The sequence below is a fragment of the Lithobates pipiens genome, unplaced genomic scaffold, assembly GCF_037356315.1.
Source record: "Lithobates pipiens isolate NorthernLeopardFrog02 unplaced genomic scaffold, aLitPip1_a1.2 Scaffold_13, whole genome shotgun sequence".
Classification (NCBI taxonomy): Eukaryota; Metazoa; Chordata; class Amphibia; order Anura; family Ranidae; genus Lithobates; species Lithobates pipiens.
In genome coordinates this window covers 129,776,931-129,801,577 of record NW_027507718.1, presented here as the reverse complement: position 1 = coordinate 129,801,577, position 24,647 = coordinate 129,776,931, and the positions used below count along the sequence as shown (strand labels likewise).

The 24,647-nt window shown below is 43.8% G+C and overlaps 1 protein-coding gene across 9 annotated transcripts in view; it reads left to right on the top strand.

The window, feature by feature from the left end:
- The window catches only part of FCHO1 (FCH and mu domain containing endocytic adaptor 1), a 276,363-nt gene that overhangs the window by 168,620 nt on the left and 83,096 nt on the right, over positions 1–24,647 (top strand). For 7 of the 9 annotated variants that reach the window (XM_077475563.1, XM_077475557.1, XM_077475558.1 and 4 more), the window contains 4 exons: positions 18,912–19,096; positions 20,294–20,318; positions 21,043–21,099; positions 21,188–21,239. In XM_077475563.1, coding sequence (XP_077331689.1) covers positions 18,912–19,096; positions 20,294–20,318; positions 21,043–21,099; positions 21,188–21,239 — 319 coding nt within the window. The remainder of the gene's footprint in view (positions 1–18,911; positions 19,097–20,293; positions 20,319–21,042; positions 21,100–21,187; positions 21,240–24,647) is intronic. The other 2 variants (XM_077475562.1, XM_077475564.1) reach the window with 1 other exon arrangement.

Here is a 24,647-nt window from a genome sequence, read left to right as displayed (position 1 = left end):
TGATTGTCAACTGCAATTATTGCAACATAGTGTTCTTGGGGCTGGTTTACACACACCATCAATGCCACAGGAACATGCTGCATTCCTGTGGGATTCACATGCGATCCAGGTGCAGTATGCTTTCAGCCCATTAATGTGGGCTGAAATTGTGCCAGAAGGCAGCAAAAATAATGTATGCACTACTGTTGGAAACGCACTGCAACCGGATCACATGGAACTTCTGTACTATGCAATCCAGTGAAGGCAAATGCACTGCGTTTGTGACCTCCATTTGGGGGCTCATTAACATTGCACCAGTGCTCACAAAGGCAGTATGTTATCAACGTGTTTGGTGGAAATTCGCATCCTGCACTGCATTCTGGTGTGAACTGGTTACTAATAAAATTCATATAGAATGTGTAACATCTGGTTAAAGTAAAAATAATAAACCTTAAAGGTTAATAAGTAACTATGCTAAAATTTGTAGTGTAGCGTATTACAGCTGGTAAAATTCTTGGAACACGTCACCATTTTTATAGGTCAATATATTTCTAAAGGTGCTATTTACAAGTTTCACCACATCAGTAACAACCCATGCAAACCATACATACAAGGAAACCAAAACAAATAAGTTCAGAAATTAAAGTGTTCTTAAACCCAGGACCCTGCATTCATTAGATCTGGTCTTCCACAGTACACAGAACATGGAAATGCAATTATTTTAGTGAATATTTTAGTCCCTTTTGGGTCCCGTAAGCCAGCCCATTCACCTAAGGCGTTCCCGTGTCTGACTTATTTTGATAAGTTCATTTACAAGGAATGGGGTCGACCGCAACGGACTGTTTTGGGCCCCAAATACATGGCGGTGCGCTACCCTTTCGAGGAGAGCCTTCTCAAGAAATGGTCGGCTCCATCCAGGTTAAACAAAGTAACCACAATCCCGGTAGAGGGGACTCCTGCATTTAAAGACCCCATGGACAGGAAGACCAAGGAAGTGGCTTGTTCCTTATTTACGGTTGTGGGGTCAACCATGCAACCAGTACTGGCATCCGCACTTGTGTCACAGACACTAACTGAGTGGGCAAAAATTTTGGGATTTCTGGGACTCGTATGCCCAGTTCCACACCAGAGTCCTGCAGAAGGAGATTTTGACAAAATGGGACAAGTCTCCGTTGTCCCTGGATCTGCAGATTCAGGTGAGCCAGTTAGTCAGGGATTCCCTGATCTGGTGGCTGAGGTCCCCGGCACTTCAGTCCGGGAAGTCGTTCCTACCTCTGAAATGGACAGTGATCACAACAGACTCCAGCCTATCAGGCTGCGGTAGAGTAATGGGAGTTCAGTCGACCCAGGGCCTCTGGTCGGCGGAGGAATCCAAGTTACCGATCAATCTGCTTGAAATAAGAGCGATCAGGCTATGTCTCTCCACATGGCCAATAAGACTGCGAGGGCGTCCAATCGGGATCCAGTCAGACAACACCACGGCTGTGGCATACGTCAATCACCAAGGAGGAACAAGAAGCTCGGCCGACGCATGGGAGGTCGTTCACATACTTCGGTGGGCAGAGCGACATGTACATCCCAGGAGTGGAGAACTGGCAGGCAGACTAAGTCACCAGATGCTGGACCCGGTGTTCAGGCTACTGTGCCTGCGGTGAGGCACACCAGACGTGGATCGTCAGGTGCGCTGGTGGCTCTGTGGAATCAGTACCAGCTGACCTATGCCTTTCCTCCGCTGAAACTGTTACCACGTCTGCTTAGCAGAGTGGAAGCCGAGGGGATCCCAGTAATACTGATTGCTCCAGATTGGCCTCAGCATCCCTGGTACACAGACCTAGTGCGCCTTGTGGCAGATGCTCCCTGGCGACTGTCGTTGCGAGAAGACCTTCTGTCTCAAGGTCCAATTCTCCATCCTGCCTTACCATCGCTGGTTTTAACGGCATGGCTCTTGCGAGCCAGGTGTTGAGGAACCAGGGTCTTTCGGACTCGGTGATCCCAACTACGTTGAGAGCATGGAAATCTTCCCGGAAGATATAACATCGTACCTGGAAGGCCTACATCTCCATGTGTGAGGAGAAAGGATGGCATCCACGCTCCTTTTCTATATCCAGGATGCTGCTGTTTCTTCAGCAAGGAGTAGACCAGAAGTTGGCTTTGAGCACCATCAAGGGACAAATATCGGCTTTGGCTATCTTTTTTCAGCGATCCCTGGCATCTCGCTCGCTAGTGAGCACTTTTGTTCAAGGGGTCCGACGTGTAGTTCCTCCGGTGCGTCCACCGTTACCCCCATGGGATCTTAATCTGGTGTGATCGGCGCTGCAAAAACCGCCATTTGAAAATATCAGAGAGATCCCTCTGTTGACTTTCCCAGAAAGTGGTCTTTCTAGTGGCCATTACATCGGCCAGGAGGGTTTTGGTGATGGCAAACCTTGGCACTCCATATGTTTTGGTACTACATTTCCCATGATGCTCATCTACACTGCAGAATGCATGAGCATCATGGGAAATGTAGTTCCAAAACATCTGGGGTGCCAAGGTTCACCATTATTGGCCTATGCTGCTGGTGCCCCCTGTGCTCACTCATCCAGAACTGTGTCTCACTTATACAGTAGATGTGTTACTGACCAGATCACCAGTTAAAAACAGAGTGTGGGGGGGGGGGGGGGGAATAAAAATAGAAAATTGATGGAGCCACCACATCTAACGAATGGTAAGCTGCAACATATTATATTTCTGGCTTACTACTGCTTCAACCACTTTCTGTCCGCAATGCGTATATCTGCGTTTCGGTTTACCGGGATTATGGCTGATATCAAATTAAAGGTACAGTGAAAAAATAAAATACGATTTTTTTTTTTTTTTTTTTTACACCCTCATCCTTCCGTGCTTGTAAGCAGAAGTGAACCGATACATAAGTCGTGCACGCATATGTAAATGGTGTACGCACCACACATGTGATACATGTGTGATGCGATACGAACATTGGAGCGAGAGCGATCATTCTAGTGCTAGACCTCTGTAACTCTAAATAGTTAACCTGTAAAAGCGTTGCCTAGGGACATTTTTAAGTACCGTAGTTTGTTGCCATTCCACATGCGTGCTCAATTTTAAAAGATGACATGTTGGGAATCAATTTACTTGGTGTTGCATCATCTTTCATATTATGTTAAAAAAAAATGGGGTATATATTGGTTGTGGGTTTTTTTTTTTTTTGCATGAAAATGTATTTAAAAAAAAAATGCATTTGAAAAATTGCAACGGTTGCCATTTTATTCCCTAGGTTCTCTACTATAAAAAAAAAATGTAATTATAATTTATAATTATAAGTCATTTTCTAGCAAAAAATAATTATTTCAACTTGTAAACCGTGCCAGAAAAGGCTTGGTCTTCAAGTGGTGGTTAAGTATATCATGTCCACGCAAGGCCTTTTTTATTTTTGCAATATAAATAATTCCAAATAATGGAACTTCAGCGGAGAGGCTAGGAAGAAAGAATGTAAAGAGGAAACTTACTGGATTTACAACTTGAACACGATAAAGCTCAACTTCAGTATTAAGTCACGTCCCACAAGTTAGGTAGCTCTCACCAGAGTCTCTTCATTCGCACTATTATTACCTTCTATAGCCATAAAAAGCATTTTCAAATATCTGCGCTATGTCATCATAAAGCTCCCTAGCTCTGACAAGTTCAGCCAATGTCATTTTCTTGAAACAGGTGTAATTTCCAGGTGGCCCATAGCTGCATAAAGCAGTCAGAAAGCATTATTAGGACTAATATACACAGATGTTATTCTGTACAAATATGCTGTAGCATAAAAACCCCAGCATTTTTCTATGCCCAGGAAGCTGTAGATGGCGCATACAGCTAGCCATATAAGTAAATAGCTGTACAGAGCTGTGATTGGAAAATGCAAATGCTTTTTTGCATCAGCGTTTACATGTGCATGTTTAAAGGTAGCATTCTCCAAACATGGTGTTTACCTACGTAAGGTCTCCTCTGAAAAGGGGTGCGCCCCTAAAATGTCAGTACCAGACACCACATTCCCCCTCTGCTTCCCTAGGCTGTCTATGCTTCAGAGGTATTGTGTGCTTTTTATTGATGCTTTTGTGATTGTGCAATTTAACATTGCATGCAAGAACCTTTTATACTTCTATGTAACTCTTTGTTGTGCTTACCACACTTATTCCAGATATTGCCCATAAACTATTTTGTCCTAAACTTTCTATTTTGATACTTTTCATTTTTGCAAACACCAATACTATACATGTCTCCCTCTAGTGGCCATCTGACATTAACTCTGTTCATTCCAATCTTCCATTTCCACATTATCCACTCATAAGGATTCATTAATGGATTTTATACCTCGGTGTCTTTAAATAATAGATCATTTTGATACAAGATATGTTTAGTCATTTAGGTAGATGTAGTAAAATTTTCACTAGATATGTTCAGTAAATCAATTTTTTTTTTTTTTTGGTTGCCTTTTTAGTACTATCTTATTCCATTATATTTTAGTATATATTATAGCTCCTCTATGTACTTCTTACTTGCAACTTCTTTCTTACAAATGTCTGTGTTTAGGTGATATAGGTAGTGTTAACACTAGTGCAGTATCTACTGACTCTCTCTAGTCCACTTTTTATACTTAGACATGTGCCCATTTATGGGCATTTTCAGCACATGTGCATGTATTTTATAAACCCCTCTATTGGCACTAGATAGAAGTTGTATATATTACAGTTGCGACTGCCCATTGATACCAACCACTGTAAGGCCTCATACACACTGCTGCTCCTCAACTCACAATTTTAAAGCTTTTGGCGTTTTAGACTTTTACTAAAGTTTAGGAGCAGCAGTTACATAGTTACATAGTTAGTAAGGTTGAATAAAGACATCAGTCCATCCAGTTCAACCTGAGTGAGTGTCTACAATTGTCCCTATCCTTGTACATTGCACACTCACATTGGTCCCTACCCTCAAGGAGCCCACAATCTAAGATCCCCATTCGTATACTAGGGCCAATTTTAGACAGAAGCCAATTAACCTAACTGCATGTCTTTGGAGTGTGGGAGGAAACCGGAGTACCCGGAGGAAACCCACGCAGGCACAGGGAGAACATGCAAACTCCAGGCAGGTAGCGTCATGGTTGGGATTTGAACCAGTGACCCTTCTTACTGCTAGGCGAGAGTGCTAACCACTACACCACTGTGCCACCCAGCAGTGTTTAGAGGCAGTCAAAGCTCCTTCTCCTGAATGCAGAAGAATTACATCCAGGAGAGGAGAGTTTTGACAGAAAACTGCTAAATGTGCATGAACGCTAGGCGCATTTAGCACTTGAGTGTTAATCTCAATCCTGGCCAATGAAGTGAATCCACATGTACACGTTTACCAGTGTTTTTCTGCTGCCTAGAGAAAGGCATCTAGTGGCCAGTACCCGGGCTTGATAAAGGAGAATGAGCCCCCGAAGTGCATTGCTTTACCAACCCTCCTGCTACCCGGATGTGATGCACAGCAGGGAGCTATATGAATTCACGTTCTCCTATGCTTATTATAGGTGCTTCTACTTAACCGTATGCCGACCAGCCACCGCAGTTACACTGCGGCAACATGGCTCGGCTTGCCGAATCGTCGTTATATTAAGTCAGTAACATAAACTGCCACTAGGGGGCCACACGCCCCCTGCTCGCTCTCCAAGCTGATGCGAGTTCCCAGCGGTCTCTATCACCGCCGCGCTCCCAGTGATCACTCGGGGCACACGGAGAACTGGGAGCTGTGTGTGTAAACAGAGTTTCCAGTTCTCTGAGGAGTGAATTGACAGATTCTGTTCATACAGTGTATGAACAGCGATCTGTTAGTTTCCCTGTACAGTCCCATCCCCCCTTCAGTTAGAACACATACTAGGACACACATTAACCTCTTCACTGCCCCTAGTTTTAACCCATTCACTGCCAGTAACATTTTTACAGTAATCTATGCAATTTTTATTAATGCCAATGGTCCCAAAAATGTGTCAAAATTGTCCAACATGTCCGCCATAATGTCGCAGTCACAATAAAAATCACTAATTGCAGCCATTACTAGTAAATAAAAAATATTAATAAAAATGGCATAAAACTATCCCCTATTTTGTAGACACTCTAACTTTTGCGCAAAAAATCAATTGCGATTTTTTTTTTTTTTAACAAAAATATGTAGAAGAATACGTATCGGTCTAAACTGAGGGGAAAAAACTTTTTTTTTATATGTTTTTTGGGTATATTTATTTTTTTTTATTTTTTTTTTCAAAATTGTCGCGTTTTTTTTTTGTTTATAGTGCAAAAAATAAAAACCGCAGAGGTGATCAAATACCCCCAAAAGAAAGCTCTATTTGTGGGGGGAAAAAGAACATTGATTTTGTTTGGGAGCCATGTCACACGACTGCGCAGTTATCAAACCGACGCAGTGCCCAATCACAAAAAGTGGTCTGGTCTTTGGCCAGCCAAATGGTCTGGGGCTTAAGTGGTTAATGTGAGTGCAATATAATTGTTCTTTTTAATAAACAGTATTGTTAATAATGCAAAAAGTTTGCTACGTTCTTTTCTTTTTGTTCTTTGTGGATACCAAATGACAGAAGTTCCTTCTGCAGGCTGAAGGGGGATTTAGTTATATAACTTTAAGACAACAGTTATGGTCTTGTCTGCTGTTTGATGATATTTTGGTTGCACCTGATCTTCTGGGGTAGTGGTATTGTGGTTCTGCGATTTTTTTTTTTTTTTTTTATCATCTCAGACAGGAAGCCTGCTAGTTTTGCTGCTATGATGCATACGTATTCAGAAAATAATTGTTTTGAGCCTATTTGCACAAGGGATAGTCCCAGGAAGTCCCAGTCCACAGGGTTGAAGGAGATCCCCTCGTCTGTGGAAAGAACCCTTGACAGCGATAAGGAACCAACGGTGGTATTTCCAGGTTATCTAATTCAGCCTTTCTCAACTAGGGTTCATTGAGCAATAAGCAACAAGTGTAACTACAGACACTGATAATCTTCTTCTCTTTTTTTTTTTTTTTTTTGCGCTCTGTAAGGTAGCACTCTTCCTTCTAAGCACCACACTAATGTACTGTGTTCTGCAGATATAGCATTATTGATAGGGGTTCCCCGAGGCCTTATTTACACTTTTCAATGACCTCCACTGCCATGCAGGTATTACCCTCACCTCCAACTGTTGACATAATGACTGTAGGTCATCTCCTCATTTCCCATTTAACCACTTGCTTACTGGGCACTTAAACCCCCCTCCTGCCCAGACCAATTTTCAGCTTTCAGCGCTGATGCACTTTGAATGACAATTGCGCGGGCATACAACACTGTACCCAAATGACATTTTTATGATTTTTTTCCCACAAATAGAGCTTTCTTTTGGTGGTATTTAATTACAGCTGGGAGTTTTATTTTTTGCTAAACAAACAAAAAAAGATGCAAAAATAAAAATAAAAATCATGTTTAATAGTTTATTATAAAATTTTGCAAACAGATCATTTTTCTCCTTCATTGAAGTGCGCTGATGAGGCGGCACTGATAGGCTGCATTGGTGGGCACTGATAGGCTGCATTGGTGGGCACTGATAGGCTGCACTGGTGGGCACTGATAGGCATAGTTAAGGCGGCACTAATAGGCACAGATAAGGCGGCACTGATGGGCAAAGATGGGCACAGATGAGATGGCACAGATGGGTGGCACTAAGGGGCACTGATGGGTACCACTGATAGATGGGACTGATGGGCACTGATAGGTGGCTCTGATAGGTGGCACTGGTAGATGACACTGATGGGCACGGATATGTGGCACTGGGGTGCAGCACCTTTGTTGAGGCAGACTGTGGGCACTGCTGGGTGGCACTGTGGGCACTGCTGGGTGGCACTATGGGCACTGCTGGGTGGCACTGACGGGGGGCACTTATTTTTTAATGAGGTGGCACTGGCAGGGGGCAGGTGGGCACTGGCAGGGGGCAGGTGGGCACTGGCAGGGCTGGCTGTGATCGGGACTGCTGTCAGCGCGAGGAGAAATAATAGCCAATTACCGGCTCCGTTGTATCACATGATCAGCTGTCCTTGGCTGACAGCTGATCACGTGATAAGGGGTCGGGATCGACCCCTTGCTCGGATCAGTGATCAGGCGAGTCTCATAGACTTGCCGATCACAGAGCGCGCTGCGCAGGCCGCTCGTGCACGGCACGACGTCAATAGACGTAGTCCCGGCAAAGGAGGTCCGCGCTGTAGCCGTCATTCGGCTATAGCGCGGGTCTCAAGTGGTATTTATATCCACTTCTCCCCTGTTGTACTTTGAGTCAATCTGGATAGTAGAAAAGGAACAAAGAGCAACAAAGAATATTGACCTGAGGTGTGCCGAGGTCACGTGGTCAGTATGCCTAAAAGGGGACATACCCAAATATGAAATGAAAAAGAAAAGGGGAATGGGTGTGTGGGATTCGAAAGCCTACGACCAAATGGAGGAGGCAAAGGAGGGCGGGCTTTATGTGGCCTGACTCCTCCTACAAACACAGACTGACCTGCAGTCAGCCTTACACTTGTACTCAGTCAATCTGGCGCCCAGGGGCATGTTATATCAGGTCATGCACAGGAGTTCAGCTTCAGAAAAGAAAGCAAAAATACAATTCGCTTCTGCAACATCTAGGGAAACATCAAAACACAGTAGGTTAGGCATATAATACCAGCATATGTTCCTGGGATGGTAACCGAAACGGTAAAATGTGTGTCTCGGTTGCCTCAGAGTTCCTTCACCAAGGGAAAATGGCAAAAGCGCTTGTGGGTCGCTCAAGGACATATTCACACAGACAACTGGTTTCAGGAATATGTGGTATGGCACAGGGGGCGGTTAAACAGGTTATGGGAACATGAGCTCCTAGTATTGGAGTGGCCCTTTGTAGTGGATAGGATCCACTCATTGAAGCATAAGGTTACATTGTTAAATCTCTACGGTTCTTCCAAAATTGGTTGTCGCTCAACCCAAAAACGAGCTGTTAATGCAGTTTGGCAGTCTGTTGGAGCTGTAACATGAGGAGTCTTGTAGAAGAGTAGGTGGTCAAGAAGACAACCAAAGCCCTGGTGGGTAGACCCTCCAGAGGTGAGTCTAAAAGAGTTTGGAGTACGTTCAGGCATGCAGGTCTAACAATCGGCAAATGAAGAGAGTCAACACTTTGACAAGATAGCCGATGAGGGCTGCTAAAGGTTGGCCATAAACGTTCGAATCTCGGCCAGTTCAGCAGGAAACGGCCAAGATTTGAACTGTGTACTGACAGGCTGAATGTACCAAGTTGAGCAGTTAACTTTGGTACAACCAGCCTACCAGATTTACTTGCTGTTATCGCTAGCGAAAACCGTAAATTCAATAGGTCAGATTGTAGCTGGTACCTGGGTAGTAAATTCAGTAAGTCAGATTGTAATGTGTATGGTGAGCTTAAAGCTGTCTCTCAGCAAGAAGCTAGTGCCTCAATTGCTGCTCTGGGGGAGAGACTTTGACAGGTATATATTGCTCACCTTGAGAAGTAAGCTTCTGGGAGAATTCTGAGTATTATCTCTGCAATTGGCATCTTATGTACTGCTGATGATGAGGTGCCTTGTGTGTGATGGTGAAAAAACAGAAAACTAGGTTTTGGGAGGCAGCATAGGGTCCTTTAGTCTTCCTGTTCTTTGACTCTGTGTTTGGGTCAAAACTGTGCAGCGCTGTAAGATATGAGCTAAGGTGGTAGCCAGTGTTAATTTTGGCAGCAAATTTCGATTTAGTTTTAGTCTTAGAACTAAAATGGCATTTTAGTTTTAGTCCCATTTTAGTCTTCTGCAATTGTTTTAGTTTTAGTCATATTTAGTCAACTAAATCTCCAGGACATTTTAGTCGACTAAAGGGTCCTACATTTTAGTAGACTATAATCTCCAGTACATTTTACTGCGCATGCGCAGTACACAGCAACACAGATTCCGAAAATTGCCGAGGATGAACGGCGCCTGCGCCGTGAGTCCAGGTTCTAGCCCCACTATCCAAGTGGACATAGAGTAGGAATAAAAAAGAGCCGAGCGTAGCGAGGCCGAGCCCGAAGCGTGGCGAGCGAAGCTCGTCCGCGAGGGGCCCTTTAATACTCACAACCCTATGTCCGCTTGGATGGTGGGGATACCACCTCCACTCACGGCGCAGGCGCCGCTCAGCTTCGGAAATTTTCCAAAGCTTCGTCTGCTCCGTACTGCGCATGCGCAGTACGGGCCGGACACCATTTCATGGCCGGACACTATACGCCAGAACACCGGCCGACGCCAGTGGGACACTGGCGCCCCCCTCCTCCGCTATCCTCCCGCCCAATGCCCACGGCCCCCCTCCCCACTGCACGGAGCGGGCCGACGCCAGCGAGGGTCCCGGAGAAGAGGAGCCCAGGCAGACCATGTGACACCCAGGGGAGCTGCAACAAAGTTATTTACCACAAAACAATCACAAAGGGAGACACTGTATCCCACACCGGCACAATTCCTACAAAACGGGAGGGGGAGAGGACGGGACACAGGAGATGGATAAAGGACACATCAGAAGCACCATGCAATCTATCATGCTTTAAAGGAAAAGGATTTTTTTTTAAGGTCATTGTACATACCGTAAATAAATAAGACATCCCCCGAAAATAAGCCCTAGTGTGTTTTCGGGGAAACATGCTGCAGCCAGGTCTCCATTTTACCATATTGAAGACCACTAACTGTGTAGAGAAATGCTGACAATGTGCTTCACAGTGTTCTGAATTTGTTTCACACTTCTTGAATCGTTTCAGAAATCTTTGCTTGAAAGAAACAAAAATTTATGTTTGTTTATAATCATCTAGCCAGAATTGGGGACAGAAATGTGTATTTGGCAGGCTTTCTTCTGTAATGTACAGTGTGTTATGTTCTGTAACAATAGTTCGTCATTCACAGCAAATCTGGCTAATGTATTGCATTACTCATACCTCTGTTGCTGAGGATAAAAGTGACAGTTAATGTAAGAACCAGACAAAATGAAGGCTTTGTGCGTGACTTAATCTGGCAAACGATTTTGTAAGAATAGTAAGGCTTCATGTACACTGCTGCTGGTAAATGGACATTTAGGAGCAGTTGAGTGTTTTTTTTTCAGCTGCCCCTGAACTCTCCTCTGTGTTAACTTATCAGTACATGTACACAGGGTTGTTTATACCGTGTTTCCCCCGAAAGTAAGACAGTGTCTTACTTTCTTTTTATCCCCAAAAGCCCCACTATGTCTTACTTTCGGGGTATGTCTTATATTGGAAAAAAATTGTCGAATTTTTTGTTTTAACCATAAAATTAACATTTATTAACAACCTGAACAGTATTGTATTCACCACAAAACAGTTTTATAAAAGGAAGTGCCAAGAATGTCTTGCTACAACATTGCATAACATGTAAAACAATGAAAAATGGTAAGAACGAACAGTGGAATACTGGAGGATAAAACAGATTTATGTGTGATACAGTACCACCTGCTGTATTTAATCCAGTGTGACACCTGCTGATACCCACTGGGTTACATACAGCAGATGATACCCCAGTATGCCAGTGTGTATGTTTTACTGATGCATGATTAATACTGTGTGCATTACCGTATTTTAAGCAGGAGGCGGCAGTGACAAGTGCAGGGGACGGCGCGGTGACGTATGGAGAGGGGGACGGCTCAGGCGTGGGCAGGAGGCGGCGCTCATTAAGATCAGAGGGAAATGGCAGACGCGGCGACGTATGGAGAGGGGGACGGTGCGGACGTGGGCAGGAGGCGGCGCGCAGCTAGATGAGAGGGAGGCGGCAATATCCCCGTGTTTCCCCGAAAGTAAGACATATGTCTTACTTTCGGGGTACGGCTTATATTAGCCGACCCCTCTGAAACTCCCGATACGTCTTACAATCGGGGGTGTCTTACTATCGGGGAAACAGGGTAGTAGTTTCCAGGCAGTTGAGTTTAGAAGCATTTTTTGGAGGCATTTGAAACACCTGTAACATCTTGTAAACGCGGTAACTCTCGTTTAGCCGCGTTTTTTTACAGGCTTTTTTAATGAAGATACATACTTTGAAAAAAATATTTCTAATGCAAAAGCGGCATGTAAACGGGGGAAAACAGATGTTTGCGGTTGTGCGGGGACAGCCCTGTTATTCGCCGGCTCAGCGGGGACAACGGAGCCATCCCCCCTGAGCAAGCGGATCATCACGGATCTGTCCCGTGTGAAAGGGGCCTTAGATACAAATGTAATGAGTAATTTTTTTTAACCCCATAACTGCTATAGCTGTTTTTTTTTCACATTAAAAAATAAATACTAATTTTAGGCCTGAAGATTACCGGTAGTTAAACCCCCAAACATTCATTTTTCTTGAAAGCTAAGAATAAAATGTTAATGCAATCGTTTATCGGATTTGCTGTGTGTGTTGCAAGAAGAAGCAAGGCAAAACCATTTTTTTTCTGGATATAGGTCTGAAAGTAAGAGAAGTATGGGTTCTCTTTTTATTTACTAATCATACTTGCCTAGGGGGATGCAGCATCGGTCCCATGCTGCATCTGTCCCCTGACGCCTCTAAGACTGAGAACCGAGCAATTTAACACTGCCGATCACTCAGTTCTCATGGTTCCCTGAGCAAGGAGCTGGTGACTGTCAGTCACCAGCTCTCTGTTCTGCCCTCGCCTGGTTGCAAGCCTAGAACTGACTCTGTAACTTCAACCTGCTGTCTGCTGAAAACAGGCCACAGGAGTGCAGAATGAACTGCACTTCTGTGATCTACAGGAGACAGACAAACAAGCTTTGGCTGTACTTCTTAAAGAGAGAAGGCTGTTTGTGGGGGGTGAACTGATGATAAATGTTGAAAATCTGATTCCAGAATGCCTTTAATGGCTGGGCAGTCCCACCAGATGTTAAGCAGTGACTTTTTCCATTCCACCCTTCCAAGATTTGTCTGACATTTCAGGTATTCTGTGCAAAGTGCATGCACCTTCATGCCATCTGATCAGGAGTTTGAGGCTGGGTTCACATATATGTGAATTGGATAATTTTTTTGGCCGCATCCAATTTGCATTACATCGGAATGTGACCAGCTTTCAATAGAGCCGGTTTCACCCCTGAATCGCACCTGAAAAATTCACCCCTGAATCACACCTGAACTGTTGAACATAAAAGCTGCGAACTGCAAACCGCAGCTGGACATGTGCGAACCCAGCCTAAACTTTTTTTTTTTTTTTTTTTTTAGGGATAATTTGGCTAGAATGATCTTATATGGAAGTGTAAAAGATTTTAGCACACCTGGTTCCATGAGGACCCAAGTAAAGTAGAATGTTCTAGTTCTAGGAGGTCAGTGTTTGTGTCAGAAGTAAGGCTCCATTCGCCCTGTATGATTTGGTCAGAATTACTGTGAATTTACCTGCGATTCCAAATCTTGTGGTGATCACTGCGCAAAGCACATTTGGATGCCATTATCTCTTAAAGCGGTAGTAAACCCGCTATTTTTTTTTTTTTTAACACCTGCAAAGCAAAAGGCATAATGAGCTAGTATGCACCGCATACTAGCTCATTATGAAATACCTTAGAACGAGGCCCCGACATCTGGCACGATCCACGCCGAGGGAGCTGACATGCTCCCTCGGCGTTTCTTCCGGGTATCGCGGCTCCGGCGCTGTGAGTGGCCGGAGCCGCGATATCATCACTCCCGCGCATGCGCGCGGGAGATTTCTTTCCGGCCACTGACGGATTTTCAGGCCGAGAATCCCCTCGTGCGCATGCGCCGCTGCAGTCAGCGGCGCATACCGAGGGGAATATCTCCTAAACCGTACAGGTTTAGGAGATATTTTTTTTACCTACAGGTAAGCCTTATTATAGACTTTCCTGTAGGTAAAAGTTACAAAAAAGGGTATACAACCACTTTAATAGCACCACAAATGCAATGTGATTCTGCCACAGTTGTCACTTGTCACGCAGCAAACTGCAACATTTAAAATCGCAAGAAACTTGCTGCCTAAAAAGAAACATTCAATCAAATAGGCTAGACCTATGCGACACACAAAATCATGTGCAAAGCAGAGTTCCACTCAAAGTTGAAGCTTCACTTGTTTACTTCCTCTGTGTTTCCACAGTGAATAGGTAGATGGGGGGGGCAGAAGGAAAGATAAGGGGGGAGGGATATAGACCCTTCCTCCTCCTCCTTTGACCAAACACTGTGTCAGCATTTTTCATTGAGCTGGTAATTGGGAATATTTGTTGTTTGAAAGTGGTGCCAACAGGACCAAGTTTTCTGAATCTTGGAGGGTGTGTTGTTGGCTTGATTTAAGAGTTCTTCCATTTCTGCAACTTTGTGTCTAATCCAATCTACTGTAGTTGGAGGATTTACTGATTTCCACTGGGTTGGTATACACATCTTAGCTGTGTTTAATAAATGTAAGGTTAGGGAACGGTGATGGTCATTTTTAGGGATGGCAGAGTAGTGGGGCGATGGACTTGTTTCCAAAAGGGTTGGATTAGAGAGCAGGAGTGAGCCTTCCTCGTCAGAGCATTGCCAAATTTGGGGGGAGGGGGTAGCAGGAGAGAATGTGTAGTCTTAGCCCTTGTACACACGGTTGGACATTTCGACAACAAAATCCGTCGGATTTTGTCTGACGGATTTTGTCCGAAACTGGTGTTGCATACACACGGTCGGTCAAAGTTGTCGGAAAATCCGATTGTTCGTAACGTGATGACGTTATTTAGTTACGACGAGACTACGTTCAGGCTAGCAGCCAATTGCTTTGATCTAGAAATTTAATCTGAGCATGCGTGGCACTTTGTCCGATCAGAATTTTCTACAAACGATCGGACAAAGTTCGATCGGATCATGTTGTCGGAAATTTTTTATATCCAGCTCTCAAACTTTGTTGGTCGGACATTCCGACGGAAAAAGTCAGACGAAGCCCACACACGGTCAGATTATCCGACAACACGGTCCGAACATTTTCCGTCGGAATGTCCGACCGTGTGTACAAGGGCTAAGAGGGGTTTGGTAGCCTCTAAAAAAAACCTTGAAGCCATTTTCCTGTGCAAAAACATTGATCGTCCCCTTATGGATATAAGAGTAGATATTTTGCCAATCTTCTGAGAGGTCTATTAAAAGTTCCCTTTCCCAGCTATGGGGCTATGATCAGAAAACAGGATAAGAATACATATCTGAAATCTGGTGTCTTTTGTGGGTCTTTTCTTGTACATATTGCTTCGAATGGTGTGTGTAGTCTAGAATATTCGGAGCGTGATTGGGGGTTATTTAGAAAATGTCTTAGTTGGACGTACGTCCAGAAGGGGAAGGAGTGGCCTGGCATCAGTGCGGGATGGGTCAGGAAGTTGCCCTTTTGAGAAGACGTTCCAGCTCAGACGTCGGTGTGGGGCCAAATTTCCGAGAGAAAGGTGCCTGTTAGACCTGGTAAGAATTCCGGGTTGTGACGGATGGGGGTTAACAGGCCCGTTGAGGATATTTTAAATGTATGGCATGCCATTCTGAAAATTTGTAGCATGTTGCCAATTAAAGGGTATAGTTTGCATTCTGGTGGTGTGCAAGTTGAAACGGTCCATGGAAGTTTGTGTAATGGTAGTGGGGAAAACGCGTGTTCGAGGTGTATGTATATGAGAATGGATGTTCCAGTCTATTATTCTCGCTAACTGACAGGCCCAGTGATATTTAACAATGTCTGGAAGGCCTATGTCTCCTATCATCTTGGGTAGTGTTAGCCTCTCAAAGCTTAACTTCTTTCTGACCGCCGGCAGTCAAATGACGGCCAGACGACGCACCTATTGTGAGTCATATTATGGCCTCCCGTTTAAACAGGGAATGCGCGCGATCGTGCGCACGCATCCCTGTTTCTTCGGTGGCGGCGTGTCACGGAGACACCGCTCGCCACCGAAGGGGGTGAACAGCCATTGGTTATGGCTGTTTACCACGTGATCACGGCCGATCACAGATGGTCACACAGCCACTGTGCACGGCGCATGAGCGCGAGTGTGTTGGTGGCGGCGTTTTCCCCGGGAACACTGCTCGTCACCGATGCTGGTAAACAGCCATTGGCCGGCTGTTTACCCACGTGATCGGCTGTGATTCTTTCACAGCCAATCACTAAAATGTAAACAAACTGCGGTAACTAGATGTTACCGGGTTCTCCTCCTCACCGATCGTGTGTGAGAAGGAGATTGCGTTAACATCTCGTTACCGCCTACAGTGTACACAAATCACACTTATTGCCCCCCCCCAATAAAGAGGACCTGTCACCACCCCTCATAGTACCTGTCACAGTCCATCAGAGTACCCGAGTACCTGTCACAGTCCATCAGAGTACCCGAGTACCTGTCACAGTCCATCAGAGTACCCGAGTACCTGTCACAGTCCATCAGAGTACCCGAGTACCTGTCACAGTCCATCAGAGTACCCGAGTACCTGTCACGGCCCATCAGAATACCCGAGTACCTGTCGCGGTCCATCGTGGTACCCGAGTACCTGTCGCGGTCCATCGTGGTACCCGAGTACCTGTCGCGGTCCATCGTGGTACCCGAGTACCTGTCGCGGTCCATCGTGGTACCCGAGTACCTGTCGCGGTCCATCGTGGTACCCGAGTACCTGTCGCGGTCCATCGTGGTACCCGAGTACCTGTCGCGGTCCATCGTGGTACCCGAGTACCTGTCGCCAGGCCATCAGAGTACCCGAGTACCTGTCACGGCCCATCAGAATACCCGAGTACCTGTCGCGGTCCATCGTGGTACCCGAGTACCTGTCGCGGTCCATCGTGGTACCCGAGTACCTGTCGCAGTCCATCGTGGTACCAGAGTACCTGTCGCGGTCCATCGTGGTACCAGAGTACCTGTCGCGGTCCATCGTGGTACCAGAGTACCTGTCGCCAGGCCATCAGAGTACCCGAGTACCTGTCGCCAGGCCATCGGAGTACCTATTTGCAGCCCATGTCTCATAGAATATACGTTGGGGTGTTTGCTTTCCAAAATAAGGTCATTTTGTTGGTAATTTCACTGTCCTGGTGGTCCAGGACCTTCAAAAGTGTGATAGGTAGGAATGAAATGAGATGTGTCATTTATGCTCCTAGAACGCCTGAACGTACTACTTCAATGTTCGGCCTCTCTATGTGACCAGGCTGTGTAAAAGTCCTACACATGTGGTATCACCATACTTGGGAGTAGCAGAATGTGTTTTGGGGTGTAATTTTTGCTATATACATGCTATGTGTTAGAAATATCTTATAAATTGACAACTTTGTGTAAAAAAAAAAAAAAAAAAATGCTTTTTCATTTTTTTCCACTTATTCCAAAAACTTCTGGAAAAAAATGAACCGTTCAAAAGACTCACTATGCCTCGCAGATTATACGTTGGGGTGTTTGCTTTCCAAAATGGGGTCATTTTATGGGAAATTCCATTGTCCTGGTATTCCAGGGCCTTCAAAAGTGTAATAGGTGGTTGAGAAATGAGATGCGTCATTTTTGCCTGTAGAACGTCTGAAGGTACTGCAACAATGTTGGTGCTCTGTATGTGGCCAGGCTGTGTAAAAGTCTCACACATGTCGTATCGCCATACTCGGGAAGAGTAGCAGAATGTATTTTGGGGTGTAATTTGTTGTATGCATATGTTGTATGCATATGCTGTGATCAATTTTCAGCGATTGGCACCATAGTTTGTAGACTCTATAACTTTCACAAAGACCAAATAATATACACTAATGTAGGTTATTTTTACCAAAGATATGTAGCAGTATAAATTTTGGTCAAAATGTATGAAGAAAAATTACTAATTAGCAAAAATTTATGACCGAAACAAAGAAAAAGGCATTTTTTTCTCAAAATTTAAGTTTTATTTTATTTATAGCACAAAAAATAAAAAACCCACTAGTGATTAAATACCACTAAAAGAAAGCTCTATTTGTGTGGAAAAAAGGACGCAAGTTTCATATGGCTATAGTGTCGCATGACTGAGTAATTGTCATTCAAACTGTGAGAGCGCTGAAAATTGGTCTGGTCAGGAAGGGGGTGTAAGTGCACTGTATTGAGGTGGTTAATCTAGGGTGTGATTTACCCCAAATAAATTCCATGCAAGCTCTGCGGTATTCTTATGGGTACCGCTTGCATTACGTACAATATTCTCAGGAGAATATTCATTTTGGCAATCAACCCTCTGCCAAACCATGAAAAGATACCCCAGAACTTTAAGTCGCGTTGAATGTTTTGAAGGATCGGGAGGTAGTTTTTGGTGTATAGGTCGGCTATTTTGGAAGACCGTTGGATCCCAAGGTAGGTGATCGAATCACGACTCCAGCTAAATGGGAAGTTTGCTTGGCAATATGCAAGCGTATTTTTCTATAGGGAGATATTTGGTGCTTGTGATTTCAAGAAGTTTATTTGTAAATTGGTCAAAGTTTTGAATGTGGTGAAATCTCTGAGCAACTTGGGTATCACAATATGTGGTTCTGTTAGAAATAAGAGCAAAGCAGCTAGTTTATAGGTAGTCTTGGAGATTGAGAGACCTTTGATATCAGGGTTAGACCTGAGGCAGCAGAATAGCAGTTCAAGGGTGAGAACAAGTATTAATGTGGGGAGAGAGGGCAACCTTGACGTGTACCATTTGATGTTGAGAAGGCATTTGATAGGTGGCCATTGACTTGGACTTTGGTGTTGGGGAGGAGTAGAATGCTAAGATGAGTTGTAACATACGTTCTCGAATGCCAAGCGCGTTGAGTACTTCAGGCATATAGTCCCAGGCCACTCTATCTAATGCCTTCTCCGCATCCAGGGACAGAAAGAATCTGCAATGGTAAGTAATACCAAAGTAAACGTAACAATGTAGGTGGTTTGATTGCCTTAGTATAATGCAGTTAAGCTTAACTGATTAACATAGCTGCTATTCTATGATTCTTAACAACAAAACAGGAGAACCTGCAACTACCTGTTGCTCTTCAAGTGACTCTGATTTTGATGATGATGATGAAGAACCACGGCGTTTTCATATTCAGATAAAACCTGCACAGCCTGGGGAAAGACTGGAAGATGAAGAAACTGAAATTAAAAGATTTAGAGAAACAGTGGGCTGTATCATTCAGCCTCCTGCAGCAGTAGTAAGTTTTGATATCTACTTGGGCATCATGGGCAGGTAGGTGGGATATCGCTCTCTCCTTCCTTGACCCCCCCGACCCCAGTACTAAAGGCCTATGTGGGCTGGTATCATCATAGCAGAAGAAGTGATAAAAACAGAAATTACATTCTGCCAACATTCGCTATGCTGGTGTTGAAATTGTTTATACATGTTTTAACATCTTGGATAGCAAGTATCGGCTTATAAAATGGGCTTCTGTTATTTAACAAGGTTTGGCCAAAACAGCACAATTTTTTTTGCTCAATTTAAAAAAAAATGGCTGCCACTGTACTATCAATGTTCTCCAACAAGATTTGAACTTACAAAAGTGTGCCCTGTGAGTGCCAAATAATATATAGGAGGAATCAAATTAAATCTTATGAGAATGCACATAATTTTTTCACTGGATGAATTTCTTCAGTGAATCAATGATCACTTTACCATTTAATTTTTTTTTTCTATGCCCAATTTATTTTGTATTTCATACGATTATAAATATTTTCAATATATTTTACCTATTTACAGTATAGTTGTAATTGATACATATGTCAGCACCTTATCAGTCAGGTCAATTAAAAGAAAGTGTATAGATTCCTAAGTATTAGGCATTTTTCAGTACAATAATTGTAATTCAGCAACCATACTTCATCAACCTGCCTGTGACAAGTAAATGTACAGCAGGGCTATTGTAAACAGGTTATAGAAAAAGTGTCAATATTTTGTACTTGTGAAATGGTGAGAAATAATTCTCTGACCTCCACCAACTTGGCCATCCTGAAAGCTTTGCTGGTCTGTGATGAAATGATTCCTCAGCACATGTGCAGGCCGAACACAAAACCCTGCACTTTATGCTGTATTCACGTATGCATGTGGCACACCCACGCATGTTCAGATATGCCAAAGGTCTCTGCCATCAGGAACTGAAGGATTGGGTGCAAAGGAACAAGTGCTATCCTGCAGCACAAAAAAATAACAAATGAAAAAAAAAAAATAGGTTTTGGGGTGAAGGTCTGCTTTAATGGAATTTGTTGAGGCTGACAGGTATAATCCTGAAAAAAGACTTTTCTAACGTCTAATTACCAATTTTGCAGTGTTATATACCACTACTGAATTCACATATGTATGCGTAAAATGGATGCATAGTTTTGTAATCTAGTTCCAACTCTGCTTTGTGTTGCAGGTATCTGTAAGGCGTCAGACTATGCGTAAGTAAGCCTATAGTCTTTATTCATCATTTGACTCTTCTCTTTAAATCTCAATGCAATTTATTTTATTTTTTTTTTACTTTTGGATGACGTGTCAAGTTTTTATTCCTGTCTGTGTTTGCATTGGGGAGAATCACTCATCTGTGCTGGTGACCAGTGTCACGTAGACAAAAAAACACGGGAAATACAAATTTTTAGAGTTGTAGCCAAAACATATGGTAACTGGATATCTTCCAATGAGGACGACTGTCAAAGAGAAATTCCCCTAACTTTGAAACATTTCCTCTAACCTCCGGTTGTGTCTCTGGAACAGGAAGTCAAGGGGTTCTCTAGTAGATGTGCTCCTACACTGCGCTGTCTTCCTTCTCTCCAAGTTATGTGTCCTTTCAGGATAAAATAAAAATCCTTGGCACACACACATGCGATTTTGCACAGAACGACCACCCTGTAGCAGTAAATCTGCTATAGGGCGGTCAGTAAGGGGTTAAGGCCTAACAGCTCAAATGCTGTGGCATTTCTTGGCTATTTTTCAGGAAGTAAAGTACACAGACACAAAAAAAACCTGATATGGGTTTGAACTCTACCCTGCCTAAAACTTTAAAAAAAAGAAAAAAAGAATTGTCTAGAACATACACTTTAAGTTCATTATCCTCTTTGGTAGCAATGACCTCTTAAGTGTAGCATTTTCATTTCGATATACATTCTTTGTTGGAATGCTGTTTAGGCACTGCAGTGGGCACAGGTTCTGTTTCAGGAGAAACACAAATAACATGTCAGACAGGTGAGCTATCTCTTTAAACGAATTATCATAATGTTATTGAAAAAAACAATTTTCATGTTACAGTAAATGTGTAATTGTTTCTATAAAGATAAATCAGCGGTCGCTCTCTCCAGCACGCCTCCATCCACTGTCACCAACAGGTATTTCATTAAAATTTTTGCATGTGTTTTGACTTTTTTTTTTTTTTTTTAAAGCTGAACTCCAGGCAAGTGTGTGTATGTATATATTCTATACATACTGTGTATATTTATTTGAGAAATTTTCCAAGGATTTGCATTTGTTAATTCAGTCCTGAGATTTACACAACATAACACCACAAACAAACAACAAAGCAGACCTTCAACAAAAAGTGAATTTCCTCTCATTTGCTTCCTCCACCCACTTCCTGTTCCGCATATGCATGCAATTTATTTTATGTTATTTTTTAGTAAAACAAGTATGTTTTTTCATGGTGCTCTCCCCCATTTTTTTTATTTCCTCACCTAGGCGAGGATTACATCACCCTTGCTGCCCTCAGCCACCTGGGATATATCGCACATCCCAGGAGGCTTCAAGACCATCTCCCCTCAGGCTGCCACTCTCGCACATGTGCAGGGGACCAGCTGTGAGAGACCAGGAAGTGACGGATAGCTTTCAAATCCAAGATGGAGGTGCAGAAGAGAGAAAATGCCAAGAATGGGGTGTGAGGAAGCCAGTTTTTTTGGGTTGGCCAGTATGTGTTTCTTAAGTCGACAGTTACAGTACGTGTAGCCGATGACTTAACTTTGTGTAACCAGATGAAGTTCCTCTTTAAGGAATAGTGATGTCCTCTCTTCACCCTCAGCAACAGACTGATGACCTAATCTCCTTAACTACTATGTTCTCTGTCCTCGTAAGTTGGCCTTTTTCTGCCTGAATTTCAGCCAATTGAAGCTGGCTTGGCTGAAATTTGATCTGTGGTTGGACTTGTTGGCGCTGGTCTGGGCACTTAGCCCGCAGGCTGAACATAAGAAAGCTATGTTTGAACAGCTTAAGTACGTTCCTTGCCAACAAATTTGCATACAGCACATCAGATTGGTTCCCCGTCTCCCAACCCTTCCTCGCCCAGTATTAGTGCGGCTGTGTAGGGGGTTGCAAGATGCTAATATCAAGTGAAAATCAAGTACTAAAACAGTAGTTGTATTTATAAAGAAAAAAAATAAAAACACTTATTGACTTGGTTATGAATACAGAACTGTATTTGTGTTTTTATAATCTGCTTTTTATTTTTGCCTGGAGTTCAACTTTAATCTATCAGTTTTTCCTTTCCTCTTCTAGGTAGCTTTTTCTACATTCTGCTGTTACTGAAAGTAGCAAACTGAAAAGATATGTGCTCTGCAGACATTCAATAAAACTTATAACACAAATATTGGATAAATTCAGTGATTCAAAAGTGTTATATCAAAATTCTGCAGCTAGAAATACTTTGAAAAGTAATTAGCTATACTAATGGACATAAAGAAGCTTGTGGTAAAGTGTCAGTGAGAAAATAATTTTCTCTAAAATAATTATGCATATTCTCTGCCATCTTCCAACTACTTCTACAGAAAATATGGATTTGTTACTGTGGGCTACATCTTCTGCATTTCCTTTTTGCTACCTTTTTATATTTTTATTCCACTGTACAGTTGGCCATAAATGTCTAAGGAACCAAGGGATAGGGAGATGCCTTCCCATAATTGCACAATTAAACTTTAGGCTGGGTTCACACGATTGAATTGGATGTGGGTTCCCCACATCCAATTTGTATTTCAGGAGATTGTGACCCGCTCTCTATGGAGCCGGTTCACACATCTCCGGAGCGACTCTGGTGCGAATTGCACAGGAGTCCTGAGCATCTTCTGGTCCATTTTCAGGTCTGAATTCAGCCAAATATTTGGGCTGAAATCGGATCTGAAACGGTAAATGTGGATGCACCCCTGCTGTGAGCCACTCCTTGCTGCGGTGTGAACCCAGCCTTAAAGGAAACTGCTAGTTGGTCACATTTTTGCTAATAGAGAAGGATTGGAAGCCATTAGCTGGAACATCTCCCTATGTTCCTATTATTGGGAAAAATAACCAGATAATGATATTTGAAATTAGGAGGAATGTTTGTGTTTGCCTGTTTCTTTGGTCGGTGAAAATGTGAGTAGCTAAGCATTCTATTGATGGGACTTTGGCCCAGAAAGGTTAGTTTCCACTTCAGAGGATCCCAACTAAGTTACAGGGTGAATATGCATATAGGGCGTAAATTTAGTTGAAGCTGAAGTCTAATCTGCTTATATTTTGCCTTCCCTGGTTCCTCTTCTCTGCATCATCAATATGCTAAATAAATATTTAAATAAAACTGGTTCTTATTACACGTCTTCTTTTAGACTCAGTGATGTCATCACTGGGTCTCTGTGCTTCTCTGTTCGATTGCAGATCATGGCTACGCAGGGTGCTGTACATAGACTTCCCAAAAACTTGACGGCACTCTGCCTCAGTTCTCAAGAGCCTTCAGTCCTGATTCAAGCAGTGGGCAAATATTAAAATCCCTTGATAGGGGAATGTCAGTCCGGAGGAGTTTGCATTCCCAAGCAGGCTGTATTTCTCTTTCATTCATTGACGGACACAGCATCTTCATCTTGACCTTAGGGTTATTTCGCCCCTTTAGTAGAGGACTAAGCAGAACATGTTGAAAACAGCAAAACTGTACAGTACCACCCATGGGGCGGTCCTACTGGTTATAACCCCTCACTGCATCCAGCGGCTCAGTTTTTTTCTGCCTAGTGTAGAAGGACCTGGCTCCCGGTGAGACCATTGGTCCTGGGAATTTTTTCTTTTTTCTGCATTTTTCTTGTGATCTACATTCAACAGTCGGGCTGGGTGACAGGCTGGATAATATAGATCCTTGTAGTCTCCCCAGCCTGGCCATCGAGCGCGAGCAGACATTAGCTATGCGCTGGGTCAGCCACGGCATGCCCCGTCTGATCCGGGGTCGGCCGGTGAGCTATATGCTCTGGGGCACACATATGACTGGGCTACTGCTGTCCGTGTCAGTGTGCCGTGGCCAACAGCCACCCCCGTACTGCTCAGGTGATTGGTCTGTCCGTGGAATGCATCCAGCAGTCCCTACAGGAGGGGTAAGTATGGTACCACATGTCTCGGCAGGATAGAACAGCTGGGCATTCCCTGGGAGGTTGACTAGGGGGTCTCTCTCTCTCTCTCTCTCTCTCTCTCTCTCTCTCTCTCTCTCTCTCTCTCTCTCTCTCTCTCTCTCTCTCTCTCTCTCTCTCTCTCTCTGGTGCGCATACCTGGTCGGGGGTCCTGGCAGGGGGCTTCGCTGGATGTTGGGGATCCGCTCGTCCTCTTCCCTGTTTCTGGGCCATGGTGAGGTGTTCTGGTGTGTATGCCATGTGGGGAGGCTGCCGCGTGGACCGCGGCCATTTTATCTGTAGCCACAGCCAGTTTTTTCCTTTCGCTCATTTTCTGGAGGTCCTGTGGTCATCTTCACGGCGCCCTCAGACGTTTTTAGCGTGGCTGACACAGGTGAGAGCAGACAGCAGCAG